The sequence below is a fragment of the Rhinolophus sinicus genome, linkage group LG01 (assembly GCF_036562045.2).
Source record: "Rhinolophus sinicus isolate RSC01 linkage group LG01, ASM3656204v1, whole genome shotgun sequence".
In the NCBI taxonomy this organism is placed as follows: domain Eukaryota; kingdom Metazoa; phylum Chordata; class Mammalia; order Chiroptera; family Rhinolophidae; genus Rhinolophus; species Rhinolophus sinicus.
In genome coordinates, this window is record NC_133751.1 from 203213010 (window position 1) to 203233253 (window position 20244).

The 20244-nt window shown below is 48.8% G+C and overlaps 1 protein-coding gene across 3 annotated transcripts in view; it reads left to right on the forward strand.

The window, feature by feature from the left end:
* The window catches only part of DIS3L2 (DIS3 like 3'-5' exoribonuclease 2), a 296388-nt gene that overhangs the window by 250469 nt on the left and 25675 nt on the right, over positions 1–20244 (forward strand). For all 3 annotated transcript variants that reach the window (XM_074314980.1, XM_074314986.1, XM_074314989.1), the window contains exon 14: positions 9249–9328. In XM_074314980.1, the coding sequence (XP_074171081.1) occupies positions 9249–9328 (80 nt within the window). The remainder of the gene's footprint in view (positions 1–9248; positions 9329–20244) is intronic.

The following is a 20244-nucleotide window of genomic DNA, read 5'->3' on the forward strand; positions in this document are numbered from 1 at the left end:
ATCGTCAGAAAAGCTTCAGCGAGGAGTAGGAGGAGCAGAATGGCTGCATGTCCCTGCCTCTGACTGCACGTGACACATGCAGACCTGCTCACCATGCTTTGCCATCACTGTTGTCATATCGCCCAGAAATTTGAGGATCGGCAGCATGGCCCAGTGACCAGGTAAGGCCTGATCAGGAAAGCGGGGGCAAGAGAACTCCCGTTCCACTAAAGCAGGCCCCAGGTGGGGAGTGAGCGCTTCAGGGCTGGTCGCAGACGGTAATGAGGCAGAGGTGGCCTGGGGCTTGACTGCCCTGGCCTTTCTGGGGAGTCATGAAATATCCCTCAGAAGGGGAAGCAGCTTGCTGGGCGGGCAGGAGAAACGAGGCTTCTTTCCTGGGACTGGCTTGTTGACTGGGGCCAACTCAGAGTGAACCCACAAGCTTGGCCTCTGGGGCTCCTCCTGACCAAACAGCCTTCTCTAGGGGTTGGTTGACTATTACTCTATCACAGGTGGTTTTTCTTCTGAGCAAGTAAAGCCTCAGCGTTGAAGAATCCTTGTCCTGTCATTTTGAACTTTACTGAGAATAGAACGAGCCTCTGGAACAAGGTGCAGTGGAGTCAGGAGAAGTGGCCTTAAGTGAAAACACAGCTGTGGGGTTTACAGACGGCGCTGCAGGGAGGCGTCATCCAGTGGGAGCGGCCAGCCTAACTATAGACTTTCCAACACTAATGAATCGGGAACTCCATGCTGAACAGGATTTAGTTTGATGGGTCCCTGTGCCAGCAGATGGATGTATTTTTCTTGAGAGACCAAGGTGCCAGAAATCTCTGTGATTACGTTACTGGAGCAAGCTTCTTTTTTGTGGTTTGTGAAGTTGAGCGTCAGGACGGCAGGATTCTCTTGCTCTTTCTCACTCTTATTTTTTCCAGGTCAGAACCAGAGCTTGGGGTGGGGAGGAAAATCCTGCTGAATGAGCAAGTTCTTTCTTAAAAAGCTCTCTCCAAGTCCAAAAAGACTTCAGTGGACTTAGGAGAAAGAAACCTAATACGTTGCCATAGAATCGTTGTGAACCAGTGAAAGCCAAGTCCACAGCACCTTTGTCTTATAAAAGAAAGCAAAGAGGAGATGGAAAAAAAGAAATAATGCTCAGGAAATCCAAACCAAACAAGGAAAACTAAAGAAGAAAAACTAAAGATCACCTCCGAGAATGTGAAGATTTCCTTCTAATGAGATTTTTCAATTACAAAACCAGGCTCAGGTAGAAGTAACTGTTCTGTTCTTTTTAAGTGCCATAAATGGCATACCTGAGATGATTGAACTATGATGGGACTTGCCATTTTCAGCTTAAGAAAGACTTGGACACCCTGCAAGCCCAGTGGACTCGGAGGGGAAGAGTCAGCCGTGGAGCGAGCGGCTGGAGGCTTCCCGGGCTGGTCCTTGACCTGCATTTGAACCTTGGTCCTAATAGCTAGCAGATTGAAGCAAGCTCACAGGCCTCCTGGAGAACCCATGTTGGTTTGAACTCGAGCAAGCCTGGCCGCAGAACCAGCACTCTGTTTTCCCCGGCCACCTCTCAGTACACCCCTGTGGGGAGCTCAGAGCTGGGCTCCGAGGTCACCCCTGCTTGATCGGGGATCAGCCTGCAAGTGCCATCCAGGCCATGGTCAGAGAGACACCTGGTTGCCCATCAGAGGTCATCTTGGAGCCGTTGTGGACAAGACAGGCAACTCCTAAACTTCTTAACGCATGTCTTGCCCATCCGAGGTCAGGCCAGACGTTTTCAAAAGCACCAGAAGCTGTGAGCTGGTATCTTCATTAGCTGTTGGAATTTAGTGCCAAGTGGCCCATGGATAATATTCTCCAAGAATATGGTTGTTCAGGAAAGCCAACTATGCACCTGAACAGATTGAGAAACTGGTATTTGCTCACTCGCCCAGGGTGCCATCTGGCTCATCACCTCACCACTCTTTCCTGTCCCATCCCATCACCCTTTTTTTTTTCTTTTTTTTTTAACGTTTATTGGGGTGACAATTGTTAGTAAAGTTACATAGACTTCAGGTGTACAGTTCTTTATTACATCATCTATAAATCCCATTGTGTGTTCACCACCCAGAGTCAGTTCTCCTTCCATCACCATATATTTGATCCCGTTTACCCTCATCTCCCACCCGCCACCCCCCTTACCCTCTGGTAACCACTAAACTATTGTCTGTGTCTATGAGTTTCTGTTTCTCATTTGTTTGTCTTGTTCTTTTGTTGTGTTTGGCACCATCACCCTTCTTTGGTTTGTCTCCTGAACGGAATCTCACTGGGCAGAGGCCCTGCCCCATTGGCTTCACTGAGTTGGCATATAAAGTAAGGTCACACTTCCTTTGGTAGTTACATTAAATGACTCCCTGCACCCCTGTCCTGCTGAGCCTGGGACACTCATTCTTGCACTGAGGTCCACCTGCGGGGTCCTCCACAGCAATGTCTGACCACCCCGAGGAAGCCTGCCTGACTGAGTGCTGAATCCGGCATTCTTGTTGCTCACCTGTTGCCACCTGCTGGGAGGATGGCCTGCTGCCTCTCTTGAGTCCCTGGTCTCCCTTCCCCAGAGCCCAGAGGGGCTGAAGGCAGACCCCTTGCAGTCCCAACAGTCCCAACAACGGGGCCTGTCCCCCTCGTTCCCATGGCGCATGGGGAAGGGCTCTTTCCTGAGGCTCCCACCCCAGCTGCTTCAGCTTACCCACCTGCCAGCTTCCCTGGGGCCACCCCGTAGCAGGAAAGCTGGGTCCGAAGGGGTCCCAGGAGTCTCACACTCTAGCTGCCCGAGCCTGCCCTCCTCTGTGATCTAGCATGAGCCTCTGCAAGTGGAAGTCTCCTCCATTTCGGTCCTTTGTCCAGACGAAAGCCTGGCCTCTAACTAGAGCTACCGGAAGGCCTCCTTCCTCAGCTGGTGGAGGCCGACAGAGCCACCTCATTACTGCCTCGGGGCCCTTCCCTGCCTCCCTTCTCACCCAGTACCAGAGTCTGACTGGTTGACTGGGGCAGGCTCTTCTGCGTGACGTGGCAGCTGCCTCTGGAAAGGGATTGGTGGGCCCCACGAAGTCTCAGAGTGGCTGTCATTCTTGCAGGCTGACTTTCGAAGCTGAGCCTCTGCAGGCCTTGGTCAGAGCCAGCGCTGGCACATGGCAGCCTATAGGCCGTGCCTGGCTCATTGGACATGTTCAGTAATACTGTTGAGTGAAAGACTGTGCCTCTTCAAAGCACTGGGGAGATGGGAGCATCCGGGCTCCGAGAGGACTGAGTCACTGCTTATCGTCTGGTGGCACAGTGACCGAGTGGGGGCAGACGTGGAGCAATGTTACTGAAGTGAGAGCAGGAATAACAAACTCCAGTGACACTGAATGACTCCAGATCTATCAGCCAGGTCAGCATGTGCCGAGGGGCACAGAAGCCTGCGGGGTCATGATTCTGTGCCTGGAAGCTAAATGACTGGGCATTTAGTTGTTAACAGGTTCACAAAATGTTCTAAGTTTCTGTTGTGCAGTTCAGCTTGCCAACACGCATGGGGCACCTGCTGGGGACGGTGATGAGGCCACTAAGTACCCAGGGTACCTGGTGAATCTCCCCACCCTGAGCCCTTGGACTCACCGGGCAGAGGCCCTGCCTCCACTTTCCAAAGGAGTGAGTAATGGAAGACCCCCTTTTACAGAAGCTCAAAGGATGTGGGGGATCTTGCTGGGACCCACAGGTTTGCAAATTCAAACCTCCTGGAAGCCGTCTTAGCATGAGGAAGGGCCGAGTGTGAAAGTGTGTGGCAGGTGGAGGCTCATGCTGTGCGCGGGAGTGCAGGGAGTGCACTGAGCTTTGCAGCAGCAGGAGGGCCAGACCCCCTCCCTGCCCGGCACACACGTCGTCTACCCTGAGGTCTTCCTGTTTGGCACGCCTAGCTCACCCAGCCCCCTACTGCAGTCCAACCCCCGGAGAGCCCAGGCTGTGTTTAATTCATTTTTATGTCTCACGGACAGCAGGAAGCCATCCCAGGAACTTAAAGAAGGAAGTGTCATCAGGCTTGTGTTTTAGAAAGATAACTCAGCTGGTGGTGGGGAGTGGATTAGAGAGAGCAGAGCCCAGGGACTAGGTGGATGTACAGTGTGCCGCTGTCCTGGAGCAATGATGTGCCCTTACAAAAGAAGGCTGGCAGAGGCCAGGCACAACTTGGTGAAGGCCCTGACTGCTCTTTGCAGGTTGCAGTCTGCTTCCTCTGTGAGTTGACTTCGTTCTCAGGCTGGGAGCGAGCCACTTGCAGCTGTTCTGGCCCTCGTTCCCTGAAGCACCCAGCAAGCATCCCCTTACTTCTCATTGGCCTCCGCTGGGTCACATGACGTTTCCTGAACCAGTTGTTGGGGCCAGGAAATGGCGTGCACTGTTGGCTTGAATTCCTATCTACTGCTGAAAGATTTCCTTAGAACTGTCAGGCCCAGTCCTGGGGATTGGTTCTGCTTGGTCCTGGAGCCCCTGGACTGGGGGGAGAAGGTGAATAGCTGAAAGAAACTAGGTAGGTGTCATTAAGAAGGAGGAGATGACTGCTGGGTGAGCATCGGTGTCTGCTGCATGGACCAGCGGGACGCGTCCTTTCAGGTTTTGAAACGTGCACAGAGTAGGCACCTACACACACAAACCCACACACACCTACACACCGGTGGGGGCGCACTTTGTGGGAAAGAGCATGTCTTCGTCCTGGGTGAATTTCAAACCTCTCAGGATCCCCTCATCCCACCTCCAACTCTTCCTTCCTCGATTTCTCCTTGGATCTTGTGATTGTCCCATCTCCAAGGTCAAACACAGCCTATTCTGACCACAGCCTCCAGTCCCTTCCACTCCCTCACCCAGTGACTCCCACTCCTTTCCTTGACCTCTCGGAAGCTAGCGTAGCCCAGCGGTTAGCGACATGGACCACACTTCAGTTCTGCCACTTATTCGCTCATTTGGATTTTTTTTAAACTTTATTTAAGTGTTTTTCCAGGACCCATCAGCTCCAAGTCAAGTAGTTGTTTCCATCTAGTTGTGGAGGGCACAGCTCACAGTGGCCCATGTGGGGATCGAACCGACAACCTTGTTGTTGAGAGGCCCGCATTCTAACCGACTGAGTTAACCGGCCACCCCATATTCGCTCATTTGGGCCAAATACTTGAACACCTCTGTAACATAGGGATAGGAACTGACCTCACAGGGCTTTGGGGAAGATTAAATAAAGTCACACCGGAGAGATGTTTAGACAGAGGACATGCTCAATAAATATCTGCTCTATACAAGACATCTGTTGCCCAGACCCTTCTGTTTTCGTCAGGCAGCCCCTTTCGTTTTTATTTCCTGCCTGTTCCCCCTTAGTGTTTCTACTCCATCTGGTGCCAATGTCATGTCTCCGCTCTCTTGCTCCCTCAAGCCTTATTCGTCCCTCACACCTTCCTGGCAAATGCTTTTTTTTTTTTTAATGCCCGTGTCTAGGTTGCTAGAAAAAAACAACCGGGCAGATGGTGCTACACTAACTTCAGATGCTGTGGCCTCAGCTGACCCTTAATGCTCTTTGGCAGCCCTCGTGCTCTGCCCTGGTCAACTCTTATTCCTGTTCTCCAAAGAAGCAAATTCAAACCTTCACCACTTTTCTCCAGCTTCCATTCCTTCCCTTACCAAACCCTCCATTCCTTGCAGATAATTTGACCTCCTAATTCTCAGAAAAGAACAAAAATCAGACTGGAACATTCCAAACCACCATCACCCCTCATCCCCCTCCGCCAAATCCACAGATATGTCTGCATCCCTGCCCAGCCCTCCCGACTCCTCCAGCAGAGAAAGGGTCCTCCACTTGTGTGTTGGATTTTAATCTCTCCTGTCACCTCAGATACCTTGGTTCATCAGTTATCTCCATCTCTCCTGTATTTTTCGACCCCTCTCTCTATGGTGCTTCCTTCAGATCAGCACTTACACAAGTCTCTGTCATCTTACAGTGCACTCTCCTTCAACCCCACGGCCTATTATCCTACCGCATTCCTTTCCATTCATCTGGGCTCTTCCTCACCACTGTCTAATTTGCTAAAAGAGTTGTGTGCACTCACGATCCCCCTTTCCTCACCTTCTCCTCATCCTTCAACCCATCACACCTGATCGCTGCTCCTACCGCTCTCCCGACAGTCTTTGTTGCTAAGTCCAGTGGATTCTTTTTTGGGATGCTTGTCCCTCTCTTACTTGAACTCTTGGAAGGATTTAATGCTGCTGACTGTTCCCTCGTAAAACACATTCTCCCCTGGGCTCCTGAAACATCATAACTGAAAACTCCATGGCCACTCCTTTTCAGTCTGCATTGTCTAGCTCTTAAATATAGCCGTTTCTCTGGATTCTATCCAAGACCCCATTTTTACTCTACACACACTCTCAGGACAATCTCATCCACTCTAATGGCTTCAGTTGCCACCTTACTTACCCTGCAAAGTTTCCCAAATGTGTTCCCACCAGATTACAGTCTTGCATATAAACTTCAGAATTATTTATACAGCATAGCTGCCTGCCGCTCGTCTCCGCTAAGGTGCCTCTCAGGAACCGTAAGACCAGCACTCGCACACTAAGCTCCAGCTCTTCTCTCAAACCTGCTGTCCTCCTCGGGACTGATCAGCAGCACCATCTACCCCACTGCCCGAGGCAGAGAACCTTCAACGTTATCTTTGACTTCTTCTTGTGTAGACTTTATATCCAGACCATCACCAAGTCCTATAATTCTGGTAAAGGCGAAAAGAGCATGGCTATTGGTTGAAGTTCTGATTCTAACTGTGGTTTGGACAAATTACTTGTCCTTTCTCAGCATCAAGTTCCTCACCTGTAACAAGGAAGTAGTAATACCTAATTCAAATAGTTGTGGTCCAGGCTAAAGGAAAGTCTTTACTTGGTAAGCATTCAATAAACGTGAGTTCTGTATTCAGTAAACATGAGGGCCTTTCGTCTCCATTCCCTCTCTCCCCGTCCCCATCACCAGCTCTCCTCACTTCATTATTGTTGAATTAGGATATACATAGACCTTGAGAATCCCCCTGGAATTAAATTTCCCATAATTCCCTCATGACCAAGGACTACAGCTTGTATCTCACCATGCGTATCATGAAGAATTTGGAAAATGCAAAGAAAGTCAAGCAATCTCTGTTGCCATTTTGATATCGTTCCTTCCAGTCTTTCTTCATGCAGTCTCTGTTCTTATTTACATAGTTTTCTTGTATATAATCAAGTGTGTATCCTGCTTTTTTCATCTAGCCCAGGTATTTCCCCAGGTTAATAATTCTTTATGAACAGTGTAACAGCTGCAGACTGTTCTGCAGACTGTGGTATAGTTTATTTAACCATTCTGCTATTGCTGCATTTTTAGAGTCTTTCCAGTAAATAACACTGAGGTGAACAATTTTGCAAAAAAAAAAAAAATCTTTTCCTCCTACATTTATAAGAATTTCTCTAAGCCCTAAATTCATAACTTGAATCTCTAAGTCAAAGGATTTAAAAATTTCTACGCAGTACAGTCTCTGAAACAGACTAGATGAACATAGGTCTGACCGCAGCTACAAAGAGGGAGATAGAGAGAAAAGGGTTATAATTAATAGATTTTTAAAAAAATAATTATTTTCTGTTTTACTGAAAGTGGGTAGGGAAGAGCCAAACAGTGCTCTGTAGGGAAAACACACCTTTGACTTCAAGTTCCTGGCTTCAGGATGGTAAAGAGGGCTTGTTTCTGTTTCTGTATTTTCCTCGGGGTCAGTAAAAGGACACACCATCCCTACAAGCTCATTTCCCTCTAAGAAAGAGAAGAATGTCCAGCATCTAATGATGCAGATCATTAGCTATGTTAACAGCCTTGCAATTTAAAAAAAAAAAAAGTTACAATAGTGTATCCTCCTAATGTGCACTTAATTTTCGTTAAAATTTCCCTGGTGATATAAAAAATCCGGTGTGACTTTGTAAGTCTAATAATTGGCTCTGCATCTGGAAATGTTACGGCTGCCACAGCTGACTGCGCTGTAGCTGGACACACAGAACCTCACTGAACGCGGCTTCCCAGCGACACACCTGGCGCTCTGCAGTCACCTGCGGAGTCCTCTCCGGAAGCCGCAAAGAAATCTCTCTGATTGGGGAGATCGTGTTCCCAATCTCCCTGAATCAGAGAAAGCTAATGAGTGCCTCCCAGTTAATATGTCCAAAGTCAAACTTCTGACTCCCTGCCAGTATCCAAGTTCAGTCTTCCCACTCAACAGTGGGACAACCACCTCCCTGGTTAATGAAATCAAAAATCCTTGGTTTCTTGATTTCTGTCCTCACCACCCCCCAACATCAGATCCATCAGTATATCCTGTCGATTCTACTTCTAAAAGTTTACTTTGAAGATAGATCTCAAATTGTTCATTTCTCTCCATCTCGCCCGCCCTCCCAGCCCCCATCGCCGCTCACCTGCCCTTCCCACTAGCCTCCTGGAGGCCTCCTGCTTCCACTCTCTCCCCACAGCCTGGTCTCTATACAGTAGCCAGAGGGATCTTGTTAGAACATAACTTTGATCATGTTATCCACCCCTTCCTTAAAACATGTCAGACTTTCTTTTGCTATTAAGGTAAAGGCCAAAGTCCTAATGTCGCCAAGAAGGTACCGCGTGGTCTGCCCTGGCCTTCCTCTGCGCGTCACTGCCCACCGCGTCCCCTGTAGAGCAAGTTCCGGCTTACCAGGCCTCCCTCGGTTCCTGGAACTCCTGCCCCAGGGCCTCCGTACCAAGTCTCCTCCTGCGTTCCCTATCCTCCCTCCCCGCTCTAGGTCCAGTTATTTACTTCAATAGAAACATGGGAGATTTGTTTCCTGCTTCAGAGAACCTGTTTTAATTTGAAGTTTTATACATATTCATTCATTATTGTGATCGTGTGAGTGAGCTCCAGCTCCTGAACTAGACTGGAAGGTCCACAAAGGAGTCCCCTCTCTTCTGCCGTTCACTGTTCTTTCCCCGTCAGCTTGCTCAGCGTCGAGCACAAAGCAGGTGCTTAGTAAATAATTGGTTGCATGCTGAAGGAATAAGGAGAGTCCTGGTAACAGTGTTCCCATGAGGCATGGGCTTTTCCCAGAGGTGGCAGGCCCAGGTTCTCCACCACACGTCAGCTGGAGGCAGGGTGATCGTGCTTGATTTTTATTTATTTTTTATTCCAGGTATCAGAATGAGCAGAGCATGCTGCCTGAAACTTACCTGTTTTTCTCTTCTCTTTATTCAGCTAAAGCTTGCTTTCACTCTGGACCACGAGACTGGATTGCCTCAAGGATGTCACATCTACGAGTACCGCGACAGCAACAAGTAAGCCACTCAGTGGGAAAGAGTGTCATGTCAGCATGTCCTGCAGAGGTCGCACCTTTGGGCTCTGTTACACTGGGCTTCTCTTACAAAGGGATTGTCAGGAAGAGAAGCACACTTTTTGCGACTTTGCTAGAAAAGTATAGAATATTCCTCCCATAATACCTCTTGCCCCTAAACATAGAACCTGCAGTGCTTGTATAGGAGCAGCTGTGGTGGACTAGGGTCTATTCCAAAGTAGACCTTCCTCTCCAGACTCCACCTTTTCTCCAGACCCACCCCCAACGTGGTCTCCGTCATGTGCCGGCTAGTTTGGTTCACTGTGTGACTTTGGCTTTTGGCAGTGTTGTCTGACTAGACTTACGTTTATAGGTCTTGTTGTGACAGTCTACCTTGCAGATTTTCTAGTTGGAGGATTTCTGAGAACTGAGAGAGATTTAACTTGGTGGCCATGTTAGAAAGGTGGCAGCTGGCATAGGTCTGTAGCCTTTCCTTTCTTCATCGCAGAATGCCTCCTTGACTGTATTTCTATCTGTGTGACAGTGAAGGTCGTGAGTGAGGCAAAGGGAATATGCCCTGATGGTGACAGCGACGGTGATGATGATAAATAGTGATGGCAGCTACCTTTGAGGACCTACTGGGTGTTGGGCACAGTCCTGGGACATTGCATTTGTTATCCAGTTTAATCCTCATGACAACCTGAAGAGTGTGCTTTTGTTATTGTTGTATTTGCAGAAGCTGAGGTCTGGGGGGTCTTGCTCAAGGTCACTGGCCACAGCTGTGTGAGGCAGCAGCTGCGTGATCATGTTTACTCTGGGAAGAGACTAGATAAAAGGCAACTGTTGTCCCAAGTTCCACTGTCTGCAAACCCCAGGCAGTGACAAGAACAGTCCCAATCTGGGCTCAAAGACAACATATTGTGATCTAATTGTTTAAATATCCCAGCTATTTAATTTTATCCAGTGGAAGGAATCAAATAGGCACATGCCAGTGGAACTCTGCCTTACCTTCTGGAAGAGAAACTCGTGTCTTCCTCAAAAACTCTTGCTTTCGTATGGGTTGAGGTGGGTTCCTGGGTGCCTTCATGACCAGGTCTCCACTCTGGTTGCTTTCAACGCATTCCTCTTTGTAGTTAATCTTTGGGGGAGCCCTAGTAAGCTAGTGTGTACCTTTAGTTCCCACCCAATTGATCATTTAGGAAAGGCTGGCCAAGCATCCTTTAACCCCATCGTGTCTCCTCTCAGACGGCACTGTTTCTAGAAGACAGTTCCAGGGTGATGGGCCATTGTGTTAAAACTACCATCTCAGCTACTTGTAATGTTTCATTCTACAGAGAAGTAGGGCTGGACTTCTCGGGGGCCCGGGGACAACTGAGCAAGTCCCTGGGTGGCTAGCGACTCAGAGAAATAAGCCTTGAGCTGCCTGCCGTGCCAGCCTGCCACCCTCTGTGGCAGCAGCGCCCTGTGCTCCCTGGTGCTTGCTGGATGGCAGTGGATGGCAGCCTCGTGCGTGGAGATTGTGGCAGCAGAAACAGATCTTTAGGCCCAGGGGTTTATAGACTCCAGTTCTGGCCTGACTTTCCACTCCTTAAAACAAAGGTTGGCAGAGTGTCTGTTCAGTGGGGGAAGGGCACCAGCCCTCCTTCCTTTAAGTTCATGCCTGAGCAGTTCAGTGGTCCAGTGAGGACGATGACTTAGGTTGTCTTGGAAGCTGAGAGGAGAACATAGCCTAGCTCTGTTTCTAGGCCTAATGCTTAGCTCCTGGTATACGTCTCAGAGTGAGCAATGTAAGAGGAGACTTTAGGGGTTATGCATAATTGATGAACTTCAGCCCCCAAAGACCTGTAAGAGAAAACATTTGTGTAGGATACGGGAGAGGAGCCGTGACCCAGAGAAGTATGTGAGCCAGTGCCCCAATGATCCCTCTCTGTGGTTCTCTCTCGCTTGTCTTAGAGGCAATGTTGGGGTTCGTTCTCAATCCATGGACAAATTTCCTAACCTCTCTGAGCCTCAGTTTTCTTCATCTGTTAAGCCAAGGGACTAATGATACCTACCTGTCATGATTGTCATGGGGCTTAAGTGGATTGACATGTCAAAGACGTCATCACTGGCCTAGCATGTAAAATGCCCAGAGTACGTGTTGATTGCCTCTCCTTCCCAAACAGAAAAATCGTCACGACTTCCATTCTGTTTTCCCTGTGCCGGCAGGGCTGCATCCGGGAGCTCTGGCTGCAGCTCCCATTCGAGTATTGATTGGGGAGGACGCTGGTGCCCATGTGTGACAGCCGTCAGCCGTGTGCGATGCACTCTGTGCAAAGGCAAACCCCTCTCCCCACTTAGGAATTGTGAACAGGGAACCCCATGAGCCTGACCATGGCTTTGTCTTCTCCCCCAGGCTCTGCCCTGTGTTCCTCTGTTCACTTTAGCATCGTTTCCCCAAGAGTGCCTGAATCCCCATATTGCTGTAATTGTGATATTAGGAAATGAGAACATTCTAGCCCAGGCCCTAAGGAGCCCGTGTTGTCTAGAGCTGAGTAACATGAAGGTCACAGCAGCAAAGAGCTGAGGTTCTACATATGAGAGAAATGAGCTTTCCTATCTCAATATTAGTTTGATATAATTAATTATTGAAACTACTTCTTGTTTTGTTCATATCAGTACCCCTAGAGCCCTAGCCCAGGACCTGGCAGATGGTGCTTGATGAAGGCAGGTCGGGGGACCCAATTTAACCCTTTTAGAGAAGGAACCTGGGTAGGGGGGAGTCAAATCTCTTTCCAACCTTTGTCTTTTCATTTGTTGTAGGATTATGATGAGGGTTAAATTACTCATGACGTCAGGGAAAACTGTCTCCTTGGACAGTTTATGGATTCTAAAGCGCTAACATAGAAGAAGGAAGCTGTGAAAATTTGGTTTAACTCTGTGCATATAGTAGTAATTAGGGTTGCTTACATCACCTGCCTGCCATTTTTGGCCTGCTAGTGAAGCACAGTCACAGTTAGGAAGAGCATTAAGTGTGCCAGACCAGCTGGCAGACGCTGAACTTGATTGCGAGGCTGCATGCTGTCCAGGACCTCTCGTGTTTCTGACCCATGTAGCGGGATCGTAGTCCCCACTCCCTGACTGCCCACGACTCACCAGCACTGGGCGAGGAGCTCACCCAGATTATTTCTCCAGGCAGATGATCGTGTCACAGTTTCACAGATTGCAAAATAAAAACAAATTCAAACTGAGAGCGGTTAACCTGCCCAAGGTCACCCTGTGGATTTTACCCCAGCTCTAGCAGATTCCAAAGCTGTGCCTTCACACCACCTGCCTTTCTCTCCATCACCTGAAGCCCAAGGAAGTTCTGATTCTAGCCTCTTCCAAGCAGACCTACCCTAGAAGCTCTCTGTCTGGAGATTCTGGGATTTCCAGTCCCTGCGGACCCCTGGGTGGATAGACGGCCTGTCTGGTAGAACAAGTCCCAACTTGTCATCGTAAATCTGAGGTGGCCGGTCATTGTCCGTGGCAGATCACTGTCCACGCTGCGGTGCAGCCTGCCTATCAGGATCCTGAAGGTGGTGATACATGTCAGGGCTGAGGGAGAGTGGAACGAGGTGATGTGTGGTGGGGCATGTAAATGGGGGAGTACGTCAGAGGCACTGGTGTGGTGCTTGCCCTTGTAACCACCTGAGTGGCCCGCGCACTGGGCCCTGCAGACCCGGGCTCCAGCTCTGCGCTGCCCTTTCCACCTCTCCTGGGCAGCTATGCGTCACCCTGGTTCAGAGACGTTCCTTCCTCTGCTGTCTGCCAGGCAATCCATGCCTTTTTTCCACTTGGCTCACCCTTAGCTGTCACTTTCCCCAGGCCCCTAAGGATGACCCCATCCCCTGGGGTATTTGCCAGGGTGCTGAATCCCACATCCCAAGAAATTACCCCCAAATTAGTGCAATCTTCTTGCTCCCCTGGTTTTACTTCCTGGCCCCCTTGATCAGGCCCCCAAGTTCTGCTAGCTAATTCTTCTCCCTCTTGGTATAAAATCCCTCCTTTCTGATCAGGCCCAGCACATCCTAAGCTGGATCACCCTGGCATGTACCCCTCATTATGTGCCAGGCAGCCCAGAAAGGGTTAGGGAAATTTCCTGAGCAGTAGGGGGTGACCTCTGCGTGCCTTCTGTGGGAAGCGTGTGCCACCTTTTTGTAAGCTGTTACAGAGGCCCTCTGGCTCTCCCACTCAGCCTTTACCTGCTTGTTGAGGGCCTTCAGACTGCCACCGTCCCCCAGCTGGGCATCGGCACACCTCAGGTAACCAGCCAAGACTCCACTGCGCCTCCCAGGCTTTCAGATGAATGCTTCCATCGTCACAAAGTGATCAGAGGCTTTTTCCTAGGTCGCCACTGTTGAATCTTTGAGCAATTAGACCACTACTTTGTGCCAAGGACTCTCCATGCCCCACATACCACTCAGAAGAGTGTCCCCTTTGCCTGCCAGGTAATGAGTGAGCAGTCCCCAAACTCCTCCGCTCTGCTTGTTTTCTCAGATTCACTCCGGTACCACTTGTGTTAGTTCAGGTCCTCTGAGAAGCGGGTGCCAGGACAGGATTAGATGTGCAGGAGATGTATTGAGGGCAGGACTGTGAGAAACAGAATGGGAGGGAAGAAAGCAGAGATAGAGCCTTCAGACCTCAGTGTAAGTCCCTCCCCTGTGGAGGAGGGGGAGGGACAGCGGGTAGGAAGCGTCTCAGGCTGTAGCTGTTTGAAGAAGGGGTCGCCGGGCCCATGGGAGGTCCTCAAACCAAAGTCACTTGCTGGAGACGTCTCACATTTTGCAGGGCCCCCGAGTGCTCAGTCACTGGCTGGGAGCAGCCCGGGGAAAGTGTGGCCTCAGCACAAATGCAGTGGTCGGTCCCCAGGGCTGCAGCTGGGCCAGCAAGCAGTTTATGGTCCTGTGGCAGGAGCTCCAAGGGGCACCTTTTCATGGGGAGGAAGGAGAGCAGGAACTCCTGGATAAAGCCCCGCGTTTAATTTCTTTCCCCCTCTGCTTGGTTCTTGTCCTCTGCCATCACATAAATAAGCAGAGAGGGTATGTCCCAGCAGCTCTGACAACATCAGACTGACACCAACCCTTCCCAGGACTTTGGAAATGACACTTTGCACCTTGGACCGGCAGGCTAAGCAGTTACGTTACCTGAGAGCCTCCAGATCTCCCACTGACACTGCCAGGTTAGAATGAAGAATGCCTTTCTTGTTCCTGGTGCAGCCCTTGGTTAGGAGAAAAGGGAGCCAGAAATCAAGGGAGAGGAGGGGTTCGGGGGAAATTGGAAGCAACCCAGCCAGAGAGAGATGCCAGAAGTGACCTCATGGGAGCAAGCTGACAGCTGTTCCGTGCATGTTGGAGTTGGCCCTTTACTGTGCAGGTGTGAGCTCACCGTTTCCCATCCCAGCCTTTGGTGTTGGGCATAAGATGGTAATCAGGGAAGGTTATGCTTCTTCACCTTCCCCACCATGTGGAGAGGGGGCGGGGCTCCCTTCCCTCCCATCACCTCACTCCATGCAGCAGCAATAATGATATCTTGAGTGTCAAAATGCATTGTTCATTTGGCCTCGATTTTCCTGACAGGAAGGGCAGGGCATATGAACACTCCCATTTTATGGAGAGGGAACCGGATTCCCTGAGAGGTGTCCTGCCCAAGGTCAAGCTATGAGCCCCAGGTGGAGCCAGCAGGCTTTTCCCTGGGCTGCGTGGTGGTGAAGCACTGGGGAGGCAGGCCTGGGACAGCGCCACAGTGAGGCCACACTGCCCGAGGGCAGCCAGCCTGGGGCAGCATGGGTGCCTCCTGTGTTACTTACATTACCCAGACTCCCACAGGGGTAATGTGGCCAGGGGAGGGAGAAGCTCTGAAGCAGCTGTGTTGTGTCAGCACTCTTTCCCCAGCTACTGGGACACAGGGGAGGGATGGAGCCTAAAGTCATGTTTTAAAGCACTGAATTGCCTCCGCAAAGGTTTCCCCAGCTGCTGGGCCAGAGTGCTGAGCCCTTCAGAGAAATCGCTAGCTCTTCGGGCCCTGCTGGCTTTCTAAGGCTAGGTCTGATCAGTGCGAACACATGGAAACCAGCAGCAGTGCCGAGCTTGTGCTGGGCAGACCAGCTGCAGATACATCGGCACATGCGCAGACGCACACGGACCCATGTCTCGGTGTGTGTTAGAGCTTAATGCCCACTCACCTCAATGCCACTATTGCCTGCCACAGTGCGCGCACTGGAAAATAGGCTTTTACAATAAACTCACTTCTTTAAAGCCTATGTTTTAACTATGACATGGATCGAGAAAAGTGGACAAATCATATGAATCTAGTTCAAAGGATAAACCCGCCACATAACCATCACCCAGATCAAGAAACAGAACATTTCAGTCCCCGAGGAGCTTCCCTCATGCCCTCTCTCCTCCCAGAGGAATCCATCATCATAACTAACTGCTAACACTGGAGATTAGTTTTGCTTGGCTTTGAACTTTATAGAAATGGAATCATTCTGTACATTCTCTTTTGTGTCTGACTCTTTTCTTTGGACATTATGTTTGTGAGAATTCGTCTTTGTTGCTCATCTAGCTATGGTCCATTCATTGTCATTGCATAAATGAATGAAATACATCAGTTTATCCAATCCGCTTTCATTCAGTCAACATTTGGGTTGTTTCAATTTGGGGCTATTATAAATCTGCTTGTATGTGTCTTTTCGTGTATATATACATGTATTTATTTTGAGTATACACCTAGGAGGGAAATTGCCGAATCATAGAGAAAATATCTTCCCAAGTGGGTGTACCAGTTTACCACTTCACCAGCCATGTATGAGACGTCTTATGTTTATTGGCCGTTCAGTAGAGGACCGTTTCAAATTTCATGCCTATTTTTCTACTGGGTTTCCTGTTTTTTCTTGTTGATTTATAGTTCTCTCTATCCTGGATATGAGTCCTTTGTTGGTTATACATGTGGCGAATATCTTCTATTTAGTAGCTTGGGTTTTTTACTCATTTTGGTGGTGTTTTGAAGAACAGAAGTTTTTCTTTTCAATGTAATTCAATGTATTGATTTTTTTCTTTGTGGTTGATTTTTCTAATATTCCATTTAAGAAATCTGTATAAAAATCCTGAAGATATGTTTCTATTAGTCAGGGTTCTCCAGAGAAGTAAAAACAATAGGAGATACATAGGTAGGTAGATAGGTAGGTAGGTACCGTGTTTCCCTGAAAAAAAGACCTAGCTGGACCATCAGCTCTAATGCGTCTTTTGGAGCAAAAATTAATATAAGATCCAGTCTTATTTTAATATAATATAAGACTGGGTCTTACATGATATAATGTAATATAATATAATATAATACTGAGTCTTATATTAATTTTGCTCCAAAAGATGCATTAGAGCTGATGGTCTGGCTAGGTCTATTTTCGGGGAAACACGGTAAGTAGGTAGATGGAGATTTATTTTCAGGAATTGGCTCACGTGATGATGGAAGCCAGTAAGCCCCACGATCCGCGGTCTGCAAGCTGGAGACCCAGGAAAGCTGGTGTAATCTAGTGGAGTCCAAAGGCCTGCGAACCAGGGAAGTCGGTGGTGTAAATCCCAGTCTGAGGGCAGAAGATGAGGTGAGATGCCCAGCACAAGCAGTGAGACAGGGGAAAAGGGCTGAAGTCCTCACTCCTCTACCTTTCGTTCTGTCCCGGCCGTCGGCAGATTGGATGGTGTCCACCCACCTTGGGGAGGGCCATCTGCTTTACTGAGTCTGCTGATTCAGATGCTGCTCGTAGACACAGCGGAAACACCCTCACGGACACGGAAATAACGTTTATCCGGGTACTCCATGGCCAGTCTAGGTGACACACAAAATTACCTATCAGGTTTTTCCTGCATTATCTTCTAGGAGCTCTATTGTATTGTCTTTTCTATTTTTTGCTATAATCTCTTCAGAATTGATTTTTTAATATTGCAGCAAGTTTCACTTTTCCCTCTGGATATCTAATTGACCGAGATCATTTGTTGAACAGACTTTCTCACCTCTCCACAGTGCCACCTTTGTCTAAAAGGAAGTACACGGATGTGTTTCTGTCCTCTGTTCTGTTTCACTGATCTGTAGGTCTCTTCTTGTGCCAGTACCCCACTGTCCCAGTTATTGTGCCTTTGTTAAAAGTCTTGATATCCAGTAGAGCCAGACTTTCCACCTTGCTCCTCTGCCATAAAGGGCATCTAGGCTATTCTTGGCCCTTTCAATTTCCATATAAATTTTAGAATCAGATTGTCAGTTGTCACACACAACTGGGATTTATATTGAGATTGATTTGAATCTATATATCCATTTGGGGGAAAATGACATTTTTATGATACTGTCTTCTCATCCTTAGGTCTTCTTTAATTTTTCTCAATAATGTTTTATAATCTTCTGTATAAAGGTCTTTATCATCTTTCTGTATATTACTCCTAGGTATTTGACGTTTGTGATACTATTTTAAATGGTATTTATTAATTTCCTTTTCTCTTCGTTGTCGACATATGGGAATACAGCTAATTATTATTGACCCTGTATCCAGTGACCTTGCTAAATTCATTTATTTATTAAATTCAAACAATTTGTTTTGTAGAATCTTTTTTACTTTCTATATATCCAATCATGTCATCTACAAATAGTGACACATTTACTCCTTCCTTTCCAATTCTCCCACCATGTATTTCTTTTTCTTGCCTTATTGCACTGTGCAGTGTTTAATGATAGTGGTGACGGCAGGCATCCGTGTCTTGCTCCTGATCTCAGTGAGAAGGACTTTTACCACAAACTTACTTTCAGATTATGAAAGTTTAAAGAGATTTGGAGGAGGGGAAAGGAAAAGATGTTAAATATACCTGTGAGGCAGTTTAACATCTTTTCTCTTAGCGACTATGACAGGCTTAAAAATACACAATTCTATGCCGCGCCCCAAGCAGCCTGATGAGATCCCTTCTGTGCCGCGACTTGGAGAGAGGAAGGAAAGTACAGAGAGGGTATAGACCCAAACCTGCCCCGCGGCTGGCAAGGTGAGCGTGCCCCCGTTATTCTCACAGCCCTTCTTTTACAGCCCAAATAACCACCCAGGGATGACTCGAGAGATTTCCCTGCGAGACAGAAAATTCTAGGATACCAGGAACTCTCAAAACTGCACACTTTTAAATTCTCAAAGACCTTATTAAAGAGAGTAAATGTTTCCTTGGTTGATTTAACACAGGGTTACAGTAAGCAAACAACTTTTCTTCCTTCTTGAGTTAAATTTCCTTTGTACAGCTTTGCCTTTTTCTTTACTTGTCTTTTTGTAATGGACTGCAGTTCTCTCCATTCTTGGGAGCCTCCCGGGCTGCTGCAATCCAGTGTGACTTGGAGCATTTCGGTTGTTTTTTTCCATATGCTTTTAACATGTGGTGACATGCTTTGAGCAGTGAGAGAGGATGGGCAGAATTGGCTACACCTCTACCTTTTTTGCTGCATCCATACCTTTTTCAGAATTTCCTGGCGTGACCCATGTCTCTTTCTCTGCCTCTCTGGTTGTTTGTCCATCCACGGATTTGTATCCGGGGTGGGGACTGCTCTTTGGCCCCTATGGCTAGCTTTTTGAGCAGTGTTTAAACCCAAGGAGGCCTGTCCCTTTCCCAGGCTTCAAGGAGTTCTAGAAGACTCTGGTGGTATTCAGGCCATCCCCTTGTTTGGTGAACAGGCCCACTCAGTTCCTCGTAGGTGGGGTGTGCCTCAGGCCCCCTGCATGCCAGTGTGCTGTGCAGACCCCGGGGCATGCTGAGATACTTAGAGTAGCAGGTCCTTTTGCGTAAACACCCTCTCTCGGATACCCAGAAGTCCGGAGTACGGACCCAGGCCACAGAAGCCTGACATACTTTCAGGAGGTCAGCCCATATAGGAAACCGGCCACAGAATTGCGTGCTGGCTCCAAGCCTGAAGAAAGGTGCCCATGGCTGTCACCTCCTGCAGCTGCCTGGCAGGCAACCAGAACGTGCTTGGCTCTCTCAGCTTTTGGCTGTGCTCTCTGTGGGGAAGTGTGTCTGATCTGTCTTCACTGCCACTCCCCAGCTCCCTGGGGCATTGTGGCTTTTTCTTGGTGTTTGGGCAGGAAGCCTCCAGAGCCAGAAGGAATTGCTGTACTTGATGACAAAGGCCATCCGTTGATATAAATCACCTAGGGGCTGCTTCATTTATTGAAAAGGAGTTGAACATGATTACTCTCTCTTAGCACACTTCGCCAACAGTGGGCACCCAGGTGGGCAAAGATCTCACCGAGTGACTCAGCAAGTGCCCAGCTCATGACCATTGAGTCAAGCAAAAGGCAGTGGCTGACTTAATGCAGCTCTTCTGAAAACCCAACACAGCAAGGCCCAGCTGGGAGACAGAACACGTATCACTCCGCTGACTTGGAGCTACCCTGGCTGACCCCGTGTGACCCCATATCTGCCCCCAGGGACATGCCAGGCTCTGCTGAGCCAGGTGGAAAATGAGCGAGACACAGTGTCTGCCCTCCAAGCCCAGGATGGTCTGTCGGGTTCCAAATGTGAGAAGGGCCTGGGATGTCAGAGGATGTGGCTCCTTTCCTGGGATTGCGGACCCCGCTCTCATCACCCTGGAGCTGAAGGGTTTGGGGAGCACCAGGAAGTGAGGCCTGCGGAGGCATCAGCGCCTCACTCACCCGTCAGCATCTCCTTCTCGAGTGCCAGGCGGGCACCCTGACTCTTGGCGGCTTCCTCGCGTGTCCTCAGGTGTCTTCTCCTCCGTGTCTCACACAGTGGTATGCCAGCCATGATCATTAGATAAATAGCGTAATGGTGAACCATCTGGAACCTTAGCAAAGGAATTGTTCTGTATAGAACCTCAGTTTCACCTGGAAAGGGATTTATTATTTCCAGCACCAAAACTTTT